Below are 16259 nucleotides of genomic sequence, written 5' to 3'. Positions count from 1 at the left end.
AAGCAAACAGTTTCTATTATTCTTTATCTTCTGTTGGCATTCCGTAACTGAATAATCACTCACATTCATAGTGCCTGTTTTGTCGGGTGTCAGAGCGCAGCCATGGGGCCACGGCACCTCTGCAGAATCTATTGGCACTTTAGTTTCTTAACACACTAAGCAACGAAACTTAGAGAGGCTTACACTAGTTTTTCTTTACATTTTAACTTTTGATCATGTCATCAGCTACAATTGTTGGTAGATAAAGATTTAGATGTTTATGGAACAGCACAAGCTTCCTAGCAGTTTGAATGTGTTGTTTTTATGGCTAATAATGGTCTGAGAAAGGTTTTCTCAATAAGAGAAGCTACCTTCACACTACAGTATTTTTCATACAGTTCTGTACTGATGGCACACACTCCCTTGTCACTTCAGCCCATTTGCACAGGCCAAAGCTGGAAGGCTCTTGCACAGACTGTGAGGAATGGGAATCTGCACCTTATTGGCTATGCACAGCTACAGGCTGAGATGGAAAACCTCTCCTCTACCTCAGCCAGATAGAGGCACCAGACCATGCTATACTACTCGTGGGTTCAAAGAAGGGCAACAAAGCTGGTAGGGGGTCTGGAGCACAGGCCTTATAAGGAGGAGCTGAAGGAGCTGGGATTGTTCAGTCTGGAGAAGAGGAGGCTCAGGGCAGACCTTTTTGCTCTCTATAACTACCTGAAGGGAGGTTATAGTGAGCTGGGGGTTGGCCTCTTCTCTCGTGTAACTGGTGATAGAACTAGAGGGAATGGCTTCAAGCTGCGCCAGGGGAGATTTAGGCTGGACGTTAGGAAATACTACTTTTCTGAAAGAGTGGTCAGGCACTGGAATGGGCTGCCCACGGAGGTGGTGGAGTCACCGACCCTGGAGGTGTTCAAGGAACGTTTGGATTTTGTGTTGAGAGACATGGTTTAGTGAAAACTATTGGTGATAGGTGATGGTTGGACTGGATGATCTTAGAGGTCTTTTCCAACCTTGGTGTTTCTGTGATTCTGTGATTCTGTGACTAGAACGAGGTTGCCCCTGCAGATCCGAACATGGCCCTCCTCCTACTCGGGGCAGCCAAGCGAGCACTGCTCACATGAGGAAGGCAGAGGGGCAGAACGAGACACGCCACACGTCCCAGATGGGTGATGTAGAGCAGAGCAACGCCGCCTTGACCCCGCCACGCCCCGACACCGCCAGGGGGCGTTACCCCAACACGCCGCGCCCCTCCGCGCCCCTTCCCGCCTGTTCCCTTACGGCCACGTCATTCGCTCGTCGTGGGCGGAAGTGACGTCAGCTCGCCGGGCGGCCAACGGGCGCCGCGCATGTGGCGAGGTGAGAGGTGAAAGATCAGACGGGGCGGCAAGAAGATGGCGGTGCGGGCAGCGGGCGCCGGGCGAGAGACGCGGACTCTGTGAGGCGCGCGAAGCGATGGCGCGGCGTGCGGTGCGCTGCGGCTGAAGGCGGCCGTCGCGGGCCGTGCGCGGAGCGCTCCCCATGAGCGCGGTGGGGGGCCTAGCGTGGCGCGCGCTGCACGCCCTGCTGCGCGCGTTGCTCTGCCTGCAGCGCGCGCTGCTGGCCGCGCCCCGCGCCTGGCTCCGGCGCCGCGCCGCCGCCTCCTGCGCCTTGCTGGGCCCCGCCGCGCGCGCCCTCGCCTTCCCCGGCGCGGCCCGAGGGGGCCGGCGGCCCGGTAGGAGGCGGCCCGGGGTTCGAGCGAGGGGCCGCGCGGACGGGCGGGCCCTGCAGAAGCTGCCGCTGCACGTGGGTCTGGTGGTGACCGAGGAGGAGCCGAGCTACGCGGACATGGCCAGCTTGGTGGTGTGGTGCATGGCGGTGGGCATCTCCTACGTCAGCGTCTACGACCACAACGGTGAGCGGCGGGAGTGCATCCGTTATGGGGGGGAGAGTGGCAGGTTGGATGGGCCCTGGGCAGCTGACTGGGGAGGGCAGCCGTGCCCACGGCAGGGATTGGGGTTGGATGGGCTCTGACGTCCCTTCCCTACGAACCTTTCTGTATTATTCAGTGCTTTCCTGTTGAGGAGGCAAAGCCAACTGTGTGATAATCTCAGCTGATGGATAATCTCTGAGACTGCGGAAGCCAGCAGCTGGGGAGGGCTAATGACATCCAAGGTGTGCTGCGTGCTGTGCTGCTGTCCTTTCTAAGGACGAAGCTTCCTGCTGCTGATCTAGCAGTGCTTTTAATGCCTCTCAGAGATACTAGGGAAGACTAATGTTCAGCTGCTGTTTTGAACCTCTTCTGAGGGCTGTCAAGAGATGTTATGCAGACTGGATTAGCTTTGGAGATTTATGAGTGATTAGGGGTGCTGTCTGCACTACGTGTCTTCTTAGTAGTCTTTCAGGAAAATCTCAGTAGTGCCTTCTGCCGAAGTTGGTAGCATCTGATGTGGTCAAAGATATGAAACTTAGAGCTGTGGTGGCCTCACACTTATCATGGATACGTGTGGTTTTTAAAACTACTGCCATTGATGTTGTTGTTGCATCTCTGGTCCCTCATAGATAATGCAAGACCCTGACTTTTGCTAAATCTTGTAAGGTCTTTCTAAGAAACTGAGCTTAACACCAGTCCCTTACCAGTTTAAATTGACCTATGTATAGCTGTTGCAGAACTTTATTATGCTATGTTTCAGTGGGAGAACACTTCCTCCTTTGAAGGTCAAAGAGTCTTCTAAATATTTGCACAACACTTGTAGGATACAGTGCCTACAGGAAAGCCATTAGTGTGTTGATGGTTTTGCTCTCAGCTTCAAAAGAATGCAACCAGATGAAATGCTACAGAGCAAGCATTGGTACTACACAAAAGTTTCCCTAGTGGCCTGAAGAGGAGAACTTGATTGTATAGTCCTTTTATTTTCTGTCAATCCTCAAGTAAATTACCTGCGATTGTTACCAATTTTGTGTACGTGTGTTTAATTTCTTTTAGATCTCTGCATTGTACTGCAAAAATATTTACCCGAACTGAGGAACAGATCTATCTGAAAGCTATAATTCTTGTTGCCATGGATTTTCATATTTGAATGGTTGCAGGGTGAGCAACACTGAGGAGGGGTAGGCAATCATAGATACTGTCACTGAGGTCCTGCCTGTAAGGGTGAAACCAGCATTCAGTTTGTCTGTTTCCATTAATAGCAGAGTTACTTCTGCTTCTCCAGAACATGTGCTGAGATCCAGTCAGACCTGGGACTGACTGGTACAACACTGTGCATGTGATAAACAGAAATGATGAGGCTGTCCTCTGAAGAGTGGTGTAGATGAAGTAACCCTGAAGAATGATTGTCAGCTGCTCAGAAAAACTATTTTGAGTGGAGATCAGCATGAGTATAACTAATATATGGAAACAGTCAAAGTTGTGTGCTAATAAGCTTTATTAATACCCTTAAACTTGAAAATAGAGTAATAATATCATGACTTTAAGATGAAGAAATGTTTTATCTATAGTTAATTTTATTAGTCCTTAGATATCAGAATATACCAGTTCAATTATCAGCTTGAATTCTGATTTATTGGCACGTAACTGATGAGGGCAAGCCTTAATCCACAGCAACTAAGTGGTCTAAATCATTAGTTATTGCCAGACTTCATACTTCATGAGACAAGCCTGCTGTTATATATCCATATTCTTTACAGATATTCAGTGCATTTTCTGCTTTCTGCCATGTCTGCTTTCTGCACAGAGCCTTTTAAATTGGTGTCAGTGAGTTTTGAGGGACTAGTCATTCAAATGTCTTGAGTACACATTGCTGTTAGTAGCAGATACATTGCCTCTCTCTTGGCGTTGAGCTCCTTACAGTGTCTGGATTGAGCATAGAACACTTCCAAATAGGCCTATAGCTACGTAGGACATTATAGTACCCTGCAATCTTGTTGCTAAGTGCAGTTCTGAACCATAGTTGTGTCTGGAACCATCAGCAGTAGCATTAATAAGTGAAGGTGAAAAAAGACAGGTACAACTTGCTGTTATCAGTAACAGAGGGTGAACTTTAATTATGCTTTGCATCTTATTATCTTAGGTGAGGGTTAGTTCTGGTATGCTGATCTGCTTCAATGAGATCCTGTGCTCATACAGTTGTACTTACTATTGACTTAGCAAAAATGTGTGCCTGAGTTATCAAATTTAGATAAATAGAACTTTATTTAAGTATAGGTTTTGCTCAAGGATTTGTTTTTGTAGACTTATGTCTTTCCAATTGTATTTCTTGGTAGCAGCCAAGCCATGCTAGTAGAGATGTTATCTCAGAGGAATTAACTCAGCCTTCTCACACTTGAAGACTACAACTGCAACTGCCTGTCACCACTGTTAAATGCTTTAAAGTTCTTTTGTTATTTTGCTAGTTATAGGACACTGAGTGTTACTTCAGTTCATAGTGAAGCTTTTCTGAAGTAGTGTGGGACAAAGATAGAGCAATTTCAGAAGGCTTGCAGTCTCTTGGCATCTGAATACTTTGGGTTCCTGAAGAGATGCTTCTGGTTGGAGCGTTGTTAAAAGCCTCTGGTACTGCTGTGTTGGACTGAGTTTCTCTATCCTAGGTTTAGCTTTCTGGGGAGCTCTTTTACTTCTGACCAAGTTTTCTGTAAGAAATTCTTTGGAATAATAAGGTACAGTAATAATAAAAAGAAATCATTTAATAAGCTGCAGACTAGGCCTTTAGGCTCTTCTGGATTTTTTGGTAGTTTAGTTGGTCTGATTAATTTACAAAACTGAGTGTTCAGTGTATTTTCATGAAGAGGGAGTTAAGTATGTTGTGGCTTTGTGTCACATTGAATCTGCTGTGGGTTTTCTTATTCTGTGGAACTTGGCATTCGTCAACTGTTGTGGTGTTCATTAGGTGGAGTCTCTAGACTGCGTGTTTAATGTGGTCTAAAGCCAGTCTATACATGATAACCTTATAGGTAGTATGGAAGTAGTAATGCTTCTTCTTTTGACTACTAGTGAATTCTTCCAGGGACGTTCTGTACTAGAACAGGAACTGTGGGAGGAGTGGTCACTGAGTTCTGATTCTGAATTCTTCTTGTTTTGCTGGCTGTAACTTCAGTGGCTCTAACTAGAATGAAACTTAAGTGACTTCAACTGTTTACAACCTTGGTTTATATATTTTTCAGAACTTCTGGAATAGATGTCGTTTTCTTGTGCGCAGTATCCTGTAAGGTGCAATGTAATAACATAAACTTTTCTTTCTTACATTCAACTTTAACATGTTCTGTTTTGGGCCCGTTGCTACAAGACAGACATGGAGGCCCTGGAGCTTGTCCAGAGAAGGGCAGTGAAGCTGTGAGGGATCTGGAGCATAAGTCTGAGGAGTGTCTGAGGGAACTGGAATTGTTTCCTGTGGAGAAGAGGAGGCTCAGGGATGAACTTATTGCTCTCTACAACTACTTGAAAGGATGTTGTGGTGAGTTGCGAATTGGCTGCTTTACCTGTATAACTAGTGATACAGTTATATAACCAGAGAGGGAATGGCCTCAAGTTGTGAGATTCAAGTTGGACATCAGGAAAAACTTGTTCTCTCAGACAGTGGTTGGGTGCTCAAACAAGCTGCCTAGGGAGGCTGTGGAGTCACTGTGTCTGGAGGTGTTCAAGAGACATCTAGATGTTGTACTAAAGGAAACGATTCAGTGCAGAAATATTAGTGGTAGGTGAACAGTAGGACTGGATGATCTTGGAGGACTTCTCCAACCTCAGTGACTCTGATTTTAAACTGCAACTGATGTGATCCAACACAAGGATGCAGGTTTTCATGTGTTAAAAGAGTTTATTGAATGTATGTTTTATGAACTGAGTTATGAGTTGATATTTCTCAAGATGATGATAGTTGCAACAAGCCTGTTCTAAGTAACCTGACACTAAAAGAGTTGAGAAAGCAAATGACTGGAATGCTATGGAAATGTGTTCTTTCATAGGCTTAGGTTTGGTAAGGTTTTCTCTTGTAAGGAACAGACAGTTTTTCTCCTGTGATTGCTTTCTTCTGTCTTGCTTTAAATAGCAGGGCAAATGAGAATGTTGAACAGTAAGATGCTACCAATCCATGGGCAGGTGTTGGTTTTGGCAGTCTGGCCTGAGAGATGAGTGGCTGACACCACCTGGTGTTCTATATGACAGTGGTTTCTATGATTCAACTTGTCTGCAGGTGTATGAGAAATATGATAAATCAGTTCAGACTTCTGCTTACACACTGCATTGTCAGCCTCTAACCTTTAAATGCTGCAACACCACAATTGACTGCAAATGGGCACAGCTTGTAACTATTCCAAAGCAGAGCAAAAGGTGTGAAATAGAAAAGAATCATGTAATGAAGGACTAATGCAGAAAGCTGTCTGCTCTGGTTTGCCTCAGTTGTAGTGTGGCTAGGAACTAATGATCAGTGGTGTACTTGTAGCTTGTTGTGAAAAGGAGAGAGATACCTAGAAATAGGTAATACATTCTCTGGTGTATTTTTTTTTTAATGAACAAAGGTTTTATACTCCATGGCTTTTAGAATGGTGATGCTTAAGAGTGTACAATCCTTCAAATACACATTTCTGAGTTTGCTTTCAGAAACAGTAATAGTAGAATACAAATGTGAAATTTTCACTGCATCAGAAACAAGAATGCCGCGTTTTTCCTTGTTTAACAGCAAACAGCATCTTCAGAACTAGCCTGAACATATTTTCAAATAAACTTTCTAAAACCATACCTTGTAGACGATTTGATATTTGAGATCTTTTAAGGGAAGAGTGGCACATGTCTGAGCCACAGCCATATAAAATGATTTCTTCAAATGAGTGTTTGGTCCATGTGTCTTTCTGCTATACAATGCAGTGATAAGGACAAGTCTCTTGTGCATTAAGTGAGAAACAGTGCTCAGAGGCAGGTTCTTAAATACCTCACTTAAAAAGGCATTCAGCTACCCTCTGATAAACTTCAGGATCATCTCCGCAGGAGAAGTGCAGGTGCATTAAGGATAATGGATCAGTTGGAATTCTGATTTGGAGGTCTTTCTCAAAGTTGTGCTAGAAATGCACGATACAACCACAACAGCTTAGTTTGTTACACCGCTGTTCCCAGAGTGAAACAAGATCCAGTCTTGAACAGCTGAATAAGGCAGGTGAGCTAAATGAGAGTAGAAGCAAAATGCTCGTGGTTCAAGTTTTCTAATGCTTCTGTCTATCAGGCTTTCTGCCTTACTGGTATTTGTTCACCTGTCAGTATGAGATCAGTTATAAGTATCATTAATGTGTATAGAGAAAGTTATTTTTTGCAGGAGATGTTTAGGATGAGAAGAAAAACAAATGGATTTATCACCCGTGAAGACATCTAATAAGTCTATATAAAGCACTAACTACTAGTATAGTAAATGCATTGCATATTTTCATGTAGGGGTGGGGAAAAAACACTAATGTATTATGATCCTAACCTAATATATCTATGCTTATTCAGACTACTGCTGATGTGGAAACTGATGTTAATATCAGTTTCTAAACCTAGAATCAGGCTGAGGTGATAAATTGGAAGCATGACTGGAAGTTGTATGGGAGTTCAGTATTTCTTGAGTGGTACATTGATTGTGTGGACAGTTTTTAGATTGGTCTGCGGAAGTCCTTGCCATAGAATCTCAGAATGAAATTAAGCCCTTGGTAACGACTCCTGGATCCAAATGATAAAAGCTTTATCAGTTTCTATGTAAATATGCACATCTGTACTCTCATTGTAAAGTAAATATTTAGGCTTTAATGCTTAATTCTACTGTAATTTTTAATTAGAAATAGTGTAGTGTAACTGAAAAGCTAGAATTTTAGAACAGCAATCCAAGTATGTTTGCTTAATCAAGTTTTTGTAGACTCCTGTACTCAAAATGCATCTATGATAAGCATGCAAGTGGGAACTGTATCACTTTATTGCATGATATAGGTTGTGAAATACTCTTATTAGGAAATCTTTGACATTGGCAATTGCATGAGTAAACAGTTGACCTGATGCACTGATTTAGTAGTCTTCTGGCTCAGTTCATGGTGAATTGCTTTGTTAGATGATAACTTTACTAGTATGTACGTAGTAAGTAGAAAGCAGATGTCAGCAGCAAATCTACAGCAGTGTGGGGCAGAAAGGAAACTAGGTGTTACAGTGACATGATGGTCCTGTGCAGTTAGGATATTGCTGACTCAAACTGTTGCTCAGCATGCTAAAGACAGCAAAGTGATTCTTAAGCCATCTCTTATGCAACTGTGAATTGCTACTTAAACCAGGCTGTGTGAAAGAGGAACAGAAGCACGTGAGAGTTGTCTCCCTGTATATGCTTTTGCAAGGTCACTGGAGTTAGTCATGTGCAGTAGCATTTGCTTTCGATTCTTATCATACTTGTGCATTCCAGTTTGAAGCCAGTACTGACCATTTGATTTTCTTCCCCCCAACGCAGTGTCAGATTTATTTTTATAGCGCTCTGTAGTATATGGCTGACATGTAACTTTTTTTTTTTCAAGGTATTTTCAAGAGGAATAATTCAAGACTGATGGATGAAATTTTAAAACAGGAGCAAGAACTCTTAGGATTAGACTGCTCCAAATATACAGTGGAATTTGCAAATCAAGACAAAGCTGATCAAGGTAAGGTAAATTGAGAGTGGACAGACTAGTATGACTTTAGCTGTATATGGATCATAATTCTGCTTTTACTTAAACACTTAAACTTTGTATGTAGTATGACCTTTTCCCTCATTAACACCTGATTATCAGAACACATACAACATTCTTGGGTTAGTGTTAAGCTTTCAATATGATTGTTTTCATAACACATAGTGAGGTCTTTTGCTCTTCCCTGTGCCTAGGCATCATTACTGGGTAGTCCAGTCTTCCTGTTAGCAAAACTCTTGTGCCAGTGACCCCTTTAATGCATCAGTGTAGCTCAGCTTTCCACTGCTTGAGTGAAATTAATTGTTTTGCTGAGAGACTTGAAAAGGGAAGGGAACTAATATTATGTTGGCAGTGCATTCAATTTTTCTGCAAACTTATGCTTTACCTCAGAGTTGGAAGGATGTGAAAGACCACAACTGTTGGTTATCATGTTAATGTGTAACAAGGAATGCAAAGGGCATACAGAATACTAATCTGTCAGTACTGGTATGTCAGTTTAAAGACTATTTCTCTGTATGACAAATGGATCAAATATTCTCAAGAATTTTTTTGGTGGCCTTTGATAGATTGAGTGTGGGTGTACTGATGTGTCTTCAGAAGAACATAAAATACTCAATTTATGTCAGTAATGAATCTAACTGCTTACAACTGTATTTTGATGTTATCTACTTTGTATTTAACCCAGTTTCTTCAAGCTGGGTTTAATACACCAGTTATTTGTAGTCTTTAGCTTCCTTGGTAAGTTTACCTCTTAGGTACTTTATCCTGCCTCACAATACCATAGGCATCCATGAGATTATGCCTGTGATTTAAGTGGCTATCTTACAACAATTACAGTTCAATGGATAAATTCTGGTAGTGTTACATAGTTCCTACCTTCTCTGTATTAAGTAATCTTAGATCAGTGTTGCAGCATCACTTTTGGAGTGCTGTGGAAATGTGGTAATCATATTTAGGGAGAGCTGTAGCTTAATCCTATTGTCAAATGAATGTTCAAAGCAGTTAAAGGACCTTCTTGTAAAGGAAAAGAATTAGATCTTTCTATGTTGCTTGCTGCACCCAGATCAGTAATTCAGTACCCAAGTCTTAGTGCTTTTCATGACTGTGTTAGAAACCTATACAAATTTCTCTGGAACAACTTGCATTGAAGATTGACTTTCATTAAGCCATTTCTCACAGGCCTCCTCAAAATAGTTGCTTTAGGCTTGGTTTTTAGCAATAGCAAATCCAGAAGTTTCTTACTAACTACTTTAACAGCTGAGTGATGTATACTTAGGACTAGTTATACAATATGTGAAGTTATAAGTATGTATTTTTTTGTCATATCCTGTGAATATTTAAAGCACATTTAAAACTATTTCTGTTACTTTTAAACTATGTTTTGTACTTTCAGTTTTAAATTGCCAATCTACATTGAAGGTGCTGTCTCCAGAAGATGGAAAAGCAGACATAGTAAAAGCTGCTCAGAACTTTTGTCAGTTGGTTGCACAACAGCAAAGAACATATACAGACCTGGATGTGAATGTGTTAGACAACTTGTTAAGTAGTAAGTATTATACAGTCCCTTGGGAGGAGGGAAACATTACACAATTGATAACTAATTTCACTTCTTATATACTTACAACATGTATGTATCTTTGTATGTAGTCTGTCAGAATAAGTTATGCTGAGTGCCATCAAACATGCTCAAAACTCTTGCTGTTTTGCTGCTTAGATCGCTTTAAAGAAAAAGCTCCAAAGGAAACCCTAAGCTAAGTTGGAGAGTCTCATTTTCACAGAATTCACAAGCTTTGTGTGATGTTCTGGAAAAAAGTACTTCTGGGATAAGCTGAAACTAGACTTACAAGTAAGGTTAACTTCTTGCAAGCTAGCATGCTGCGAGCCTAGGTATGAGTGGTGAGTCTTTACAGATTTAGTTACAGGAATTAAAACTCCCTAACTGTTGGCCTTGAGTTGAATGCAAATAAAAGGGTACTTGCTTATCCTTTGCTGCTGTGTAACCCATGCCAGTTATCTCCATTACTAATTCATGCAGATTACTGACTCTGCACTGAGGTTGCGTGGTGACTTGCAATAGGTGTGAAAAGGGCAGGGCTGCCTCCGTTGCCTGTGAGGGAGGAACAGCATTGTGCTAAAGAGCTGGAGTACTTGTTCAACTTCTCTAGATGATCAGTGCATGTGAAGTGCAACTGGGTTCAGGTTTCAGTTAGCATAGTTCAACTTGGATGCGGGCAAGCTGTGTGCCTGGTACACTGTTACAGTGTGTGGCTTTCATTACTGGAGTCTAGAGAGACTTTCCTCTTCCCTCCCTCATCCCCCAAACAAGTGATCAGCTGAGTTGCAGAATGGATCCACTGCAGTGCAATGGGAGTTGAGACCCTTTAGTCTTAATCCCAACTAAATTTTCACTTTTGAAGCGTATGGCATCTTATCTTACAGTAGTGGAGTTATTAAATGGGTGTTTAGTATGACCCCTGAGGAAGTAACTTAGATGTCTAGCCTGTTGTGCCCGAAGGAAATTTAAGAAAGTGGATAATTGCTTCTGTAGATCAGTCTCATCTTGAAGAACTGGTGCCAATGATACCCACATACATATTCTGGCCATTAATGCTGAAGTAGAGTTTATCAAACACTCGTTCCTGATGTACTATCCTTGCATGTGTCCGTTGTTCAAGTAATACGTGATAGCTGAGCACAGAAAAATCTAGAATTTTTTAGTCTGTTAAAACTTTCAAAAAGCATTAATTGTGTGGCTTGTAACTAAAGATAATACCTATAATGAGTCCTGCTTACTAATCTGCTTGTTTTTAATGTCTAAGACAGTTGGAAGAATTAGTCTTGCGTGACTGAGTTCACGAAACTACTCATTTTAGTTGTCATGTTTAGTTTCAGTGTATGCTCAGTTGCAAGGTATTGAACATAAACGCCTGAGTTGCTGATTTTTAAATCCAGAAGAAATTCTGGAGAACAGTACTTAGATAGCAATTATCCTAGGGCTTTTATTCAGGAGAATTCGGTAGGATTCTGATTTTTCACATGTTGATTTAAGTACATGATATTTTTTTTATAACTTCCTCATGTAGAATGTGCTTATTGAAGTCTGGTTCTAAAGTGATGGGGTTCTGACTTATATGGTTTTTTAGGTTCTTCATTCTTGCTCAAATTCTTACAGCCTAAGTTTTCTTCAGTGTAGCTGTAGCTTGTTTTCAGCAAGCTTTCTTTCAGAAAAGTAGGTGCCAGCTGTGATATAGTCATAGAATCATAGAATCACTCAGGTTGGAAAAGACCTTAAAGACCAAGTCCAACCATGAGCTAACCATACTACCTGAACTCTTAACAACCCTCTGCTAAATCATGTCCTGAGCACTATATCCAATAATACCTCTACTTGCTGTCTCCATTTCCAGTAATGAATATGGTGATAATACTGTTCAAGTTGGACTAGTTAATCTATGTGGAGAAGTGGTGATATCAGCTCTACAAATTCATGTTTCCCTCATAAAACTCCTGACTTAAGACAGATGTTGTGAGATTTCTTTTCCTTGAGTGTCTGAGCCTTCTTGCCTCCTCAGGGATTCTGCTCCCAAGTCCTTCTGTCTTTTGTGTGCTGAACTTGAAGAGTGCTTTCCTTCTGCTCTGAGGGAGTTTCCACATGCAAAGTATCTGTAGTGTTGATGCATTTAGGTAGAGAAATGGATGCAGGGTAGAAAGCACGGTACTGCATTTAAATAGGCTGTTCTGACAGTAATACTACACACTGTTCATTTTCCTTCTTCAGATAGGAGCCAGAAGGAAATATTAGAATTAACTGGGCTCTCTGAAGGTCTTTTCCTGTTTGAAAAAGTCATTGCAGTGTTGGAAGATCCTGCTGCTGAACTGACCAGCTGAGGAGTACTCAGCTTCTGAATCAGCTGATGAGTAAAGCTGTCCACTTCCACCAGAATCCCCACTTCTAAGTATTTGCTGCTTCCTTGCAAGGCTGTTTCATACTAACATATTAGCTTACCAATAAGTAAGAAGCTTCAGCTTTATACTTCTCTGTTCCCTTTGAGATAAGCTCTAAACTGTGGCTTTAGTGGAAATGTTTAGGGAATGCTTGAGGAAAATAGCTTATTTGTCTCTGATACAAAGTTTACTGTTGTGATGATTCAGTGAGGAGGGGAAATATGAACTTTTTTGAAATCTTCAGCTTCCATTCTAGAACAGAGATAGAGGGGAAGAAATAGTATGAGACCTTAGTTTTGTTTTGTTCTTCCTGATGTTCTCTGAGTTTAAGCTAATATATGTTTTGTTTAAAAAAATATATATCTATATCTGAAGTTAGGAGCAGTAGGCAGCATTAAATTTTGTCATCTGCTAAAGGTAAGAATTACACAGTGCAAGCACTCTTGCAGTTAAGTTGTGGAATTAGGATAGTAGGAAGGGCAACAGGAAATATCATGGAGTAATCATTGCTCATAGCAGCATTACAGCAAAGTAGGATTATGACTGCCGAAATGCTTTTTGAGGTGAACTGGACGTGTGCATGAAGAACAGTTTGCCTTTTTGGTGTCCTTTTGGTAATAGTACTGTTTTCCACTTGTTCCTTTAATAAACTTGCTGAAATTAGCAGAGAAAGCTGGACTAAGACTGTTCATTCTAAGCATGTTGCCCATCTGTCAGTTCTAGTCTGTAGTATTTCAGGTATGACAAATTGTACAGAAGTGTACAGAAGGGGCCACTGTCTTCCTTGAAAGGTCAGTAGGGAGCTCTCATGGTGAACAAGACAGCAAGCTACTGAAGATTTAATTAGCTTTTCTTAAAATGGGGAGAATTACAAGTGCATAAACTGTAGTACTTGGTCTTCAGCTTTTTGGGAAGTGATATTTACTATCTTGAACAGCTGTTTATATGCCCAGTTTGAGAGACTGGGTATAGATAACGAAATCATCAGAGTGCAGATTATACTAGTTGAACAATAGTGGCTGAGGTTTTACAATATGATTAAGAGTGTAGGTACCTAGTGAGCTGCGTCATGTGGTCGTGCCCTGGGTGGATCATGTCTGCTTACTAACAAGAGGAATACAGCAGTTTTTGTGGTTTTTTTTTTTGCTCATTCTAACTAGGAAGATGTCACCTGCAACAGTTTGTCTGAAACTTTGTAGTAAAAATTTTTACATGTCTGTGTAGCTCTATTCTGAGCAATCAGGCAATTAATCTGGCAATACTTTTTAAAAAGATGTTTTTTTTAATGAAATGTCCTTAAGGTTTTTTTTTTTTACTCTTTTACTGCACTTGACAGTAAATCCCCATAGTTAAGACTACAGTAAGTATGTGCTGGGATGTAATATGTTCTGCTCTGTTAAAATCAAGTTTGCCAAGACAAAGCTAGAACAAGTCAGCTTTTAACAGCACTGTTATGGTTTGCTGTTACTTAAAACAATCTAACTGTTCCCATCAGTGCCTTACCAAGTATTTGAAAACTAAAAACATTCAATTACAAAGCAGATGTCTTGAGACTTAAACAAATCTTATGGGGAGCTTGACAAAACCTAATTTAATTTGTTCTTACAGGTACAAGTGGATTTCCAGATCCTGATTTAGTCTTGAAGTTTGGTCCTGTGGACAGCACATTAGGGTTCCTTCCCTGGCACATCAGACTAACAGAGATCATGTGAGTTGTCTATAATTCCTGTGGAAACAGATTGTAATAATATCTAGCTGAAGAAGTCTCTGTGACCTACCTAACAGAAATAGCTGTAAGAGGAAACATGTTTAGACAAAAATATCCAGAACTTGATGGCAGGGTTTGAATTATTAAATGAGAATCTGTCAAATACTTCCTGCATTGTTGCTACTTCGGTCATGATGAGGCAACAGCAAACTTCACTTCTGTTACCTTTTATTCTCTGTGATCTAATCCAAGTTCAGTTGATGTTCCTTAAATGAGTTCTAGTACCTTACAGCTTTCTGTGTCCTTTATGTTGTTACATTATTCTATCAGGGAAACTAGATGATGCCTCTAGATTGCTATTCATCTGACTGTAGTTGCTGTATTTCTTTAGTCTGAGAGCATTTACAAGGGCACTGAAAAACATGTCTGGACAGAACTGTTTTTCCAACTTTTGCACAATGTGAAAGTGCCTTCTGTAATGGGCACATTTCAATTGAAAGGGTGGCAGAATACTGACAGCAACTTAATTACTCTGGAGTTGCATGAGGGCTGCAGTATTGAGAAACTCCACCATGTTGCAAAGACAATAGCTTGCTTTCAGTAGACTGGTCGGCCATATGAATCATTGATACTTATAAAAGCTTAGTAACATTTTCTATCTTGCTTTCTCAGTTCTTTGCCTTCCCACCAGAACATCAGCTATGAAGACTTTTTCTCTGCCCTCCATCGCTATGCAGCCTGTGAGCAACGCTGGGGAAAGTGACTTTTGGCTGAGCACACTGAGTTGTGCTTTCCATGGAAAGGAATTTGTCTGTTTACAACCACCTGTGACCCATAAGTCTGGTTCATAGTCCTTTCTTAATTTATCAACAAATTCAATAAAGTGTCTTACCTTTCTAAAGAGTCTGTGTGAATGTGTGAGAATCTGTGGGGAAGGGGAAATCTGCAGATTTGCTTTATCATAAGGCATTTATTGCAAGCAAAGCTCTATAGATCTGAATTGCCCTCACTTTTATGTCCTATGACCAGAAGATCATGCAAGAACTTGTGTCAAATTCACAGGACAATGTAGGTAAGAATATTATCCCCTTGAAGGTTCATATCCCTCAGCTTTATTTCTTTCTGGTTTTTAATGGTCAGAATTTCAGAGCCAATCACCTGATTATTTTGTATTTACTGTGTAACATTTACATTTTAGAAGTCTGTATTGGTTCTGTTAATAGCTTAATAGACTTCTACTTAGCTGTCAGGGCTAAGTCAGCAGTAGCTCTAGAAGTGTGAGAAGGTTCTGTTAAAGAAGAATGGAAGCTTCTGTGGTAAGTGGATTAGGCAGTGAATCACAGAAACACCAAGGTTGGTAAAGAGCTAAAAGATCATCCAGTCCAACCATCAATGGTATGCTTATTAATGCTCATACTATGCTTTAAAAAAAAAAAGTGAAAAAGCAAAATACTCTTACAGCTTTGAGTGATATTTCTATTATCAGGCCCATTTTCTTTGGAAAATAGGAATAGACATAATTCCACAGGATTCTAGCCTAAAGTGACAAGCTGGCTAAGGCTCTGGGATCACCTGTGGGGGGGGGGGGGGGGGAAATCTGAAAACCTGCTAGGTCAACTTCAGCAGCTGCTGCCACTTGCTTGTTGTGTCTGTACCCAGCAGAGGAGTGCTTAAGCCTTCTGTTAGGTTTATTTTGAGCTGTGAATTAGAAGCTTGAATGGTGTTTCACAACAAATGAGAGGGTCAAATAAAGCTGCACTAACAAACACCTCAAATCTGAGAATATAGAAACACTAGCTAAGGAGTCTTCCTTGTGGAATGTCTTATTCTAGTTACACTCTGCATACTGAAAGTACTTGGAAGTTAAGTTGTAGCAGCATTTGGATGAAGCAGTATCTTCAGAGCTGTGTGATTTGGACATAAGCATTTCAACCTTCTGGCCAGCATGCTAAGAACTGCTAAATGCTTTGTTCTG

The 16259-nt window shown here is 41.1% G+C and overlaps 1 protein-coding gene across 2 annotated transcripts; it reads left to right on the top strand.

Moving 5' to 3' along the window:
* The first annotated feature begins 1292 nt into the window (after positions 1–1292).
* NUS1 (NUS1 dehydrodolichyl diphosphate synthase subunit) lies at positions 1293–15185 on the top strand. Of its 2 annotated transcripts, none has more exons than XM_085217416.1 (5): positions 1293–1879; positions 8482–8604; positions 10025–10177; positions 14185–14284; positions 14931–15185. In XM_085217416.1, exons 1-5 carry the CDS (start codon positions 1507–1509, stop codon positions 15133–15135), a joined length of 954 nt encoding a protein of 317 aa, XP_085073542.1. In that variant the 5' UTR covers positions 1293–1506; the 3' UTR covers positions 15136–15185. The 2 variants fall into 2 exon arrangements, with proteins under 2 accessions (XP_085073542.1, XP_010705764.4); XM_010707462.4 differs by having other exon boundaries at positions 1298–1879; positions 14957–15185.
* The last annotated feature ends 1074 nt before the right edge of the window (positions 15186–16259 follow it).

Source organism: Meleagris gallopavo, chromosome 2, assembly GCF_905368555.1.
Source record: "Meleagris gallopavo chromosome 2, MGAL_WU_HG_1.1, whole genome shotgun sequence".
In the NCBI taxonomy this organism is placed as follows: Eukaryota; Metazoa; Chordata; class Aves; order Galliformes; family Phasianidae; genus Meleagris; species Meleagris gallopavo.
The sequence above is the reverse complement of the archived record's forward strand: the minus strand, read 5'-3'. Positions and strand labels throughout refer to the sequence as shown.

Bases quoted from the DNA above. Each gene is read 5' to 3' on its own strand.
- NUS1 (XM_085217416.1), top strand. From the start codon at position 1,507: ATGAGCGCGGTGGGGGGCCTAGCGTGGCGCGCGCTGCACGCCCTGCTG. The intron at 8,605-10,024 runs GTAAGGTAAATT...TTGTACTTTCAG, and splicing joins TCAAGACAAAGCTGATCAAG to TTTTAAATTGCCAATCTACA. The intron at 14,285-14,930 runs GTGAGTTGTCTA...ATAAAAGCTTAG, and splicing joins ATCAGACTAACAGAGATCAT to TAACATTTTCTATCTTGCTT.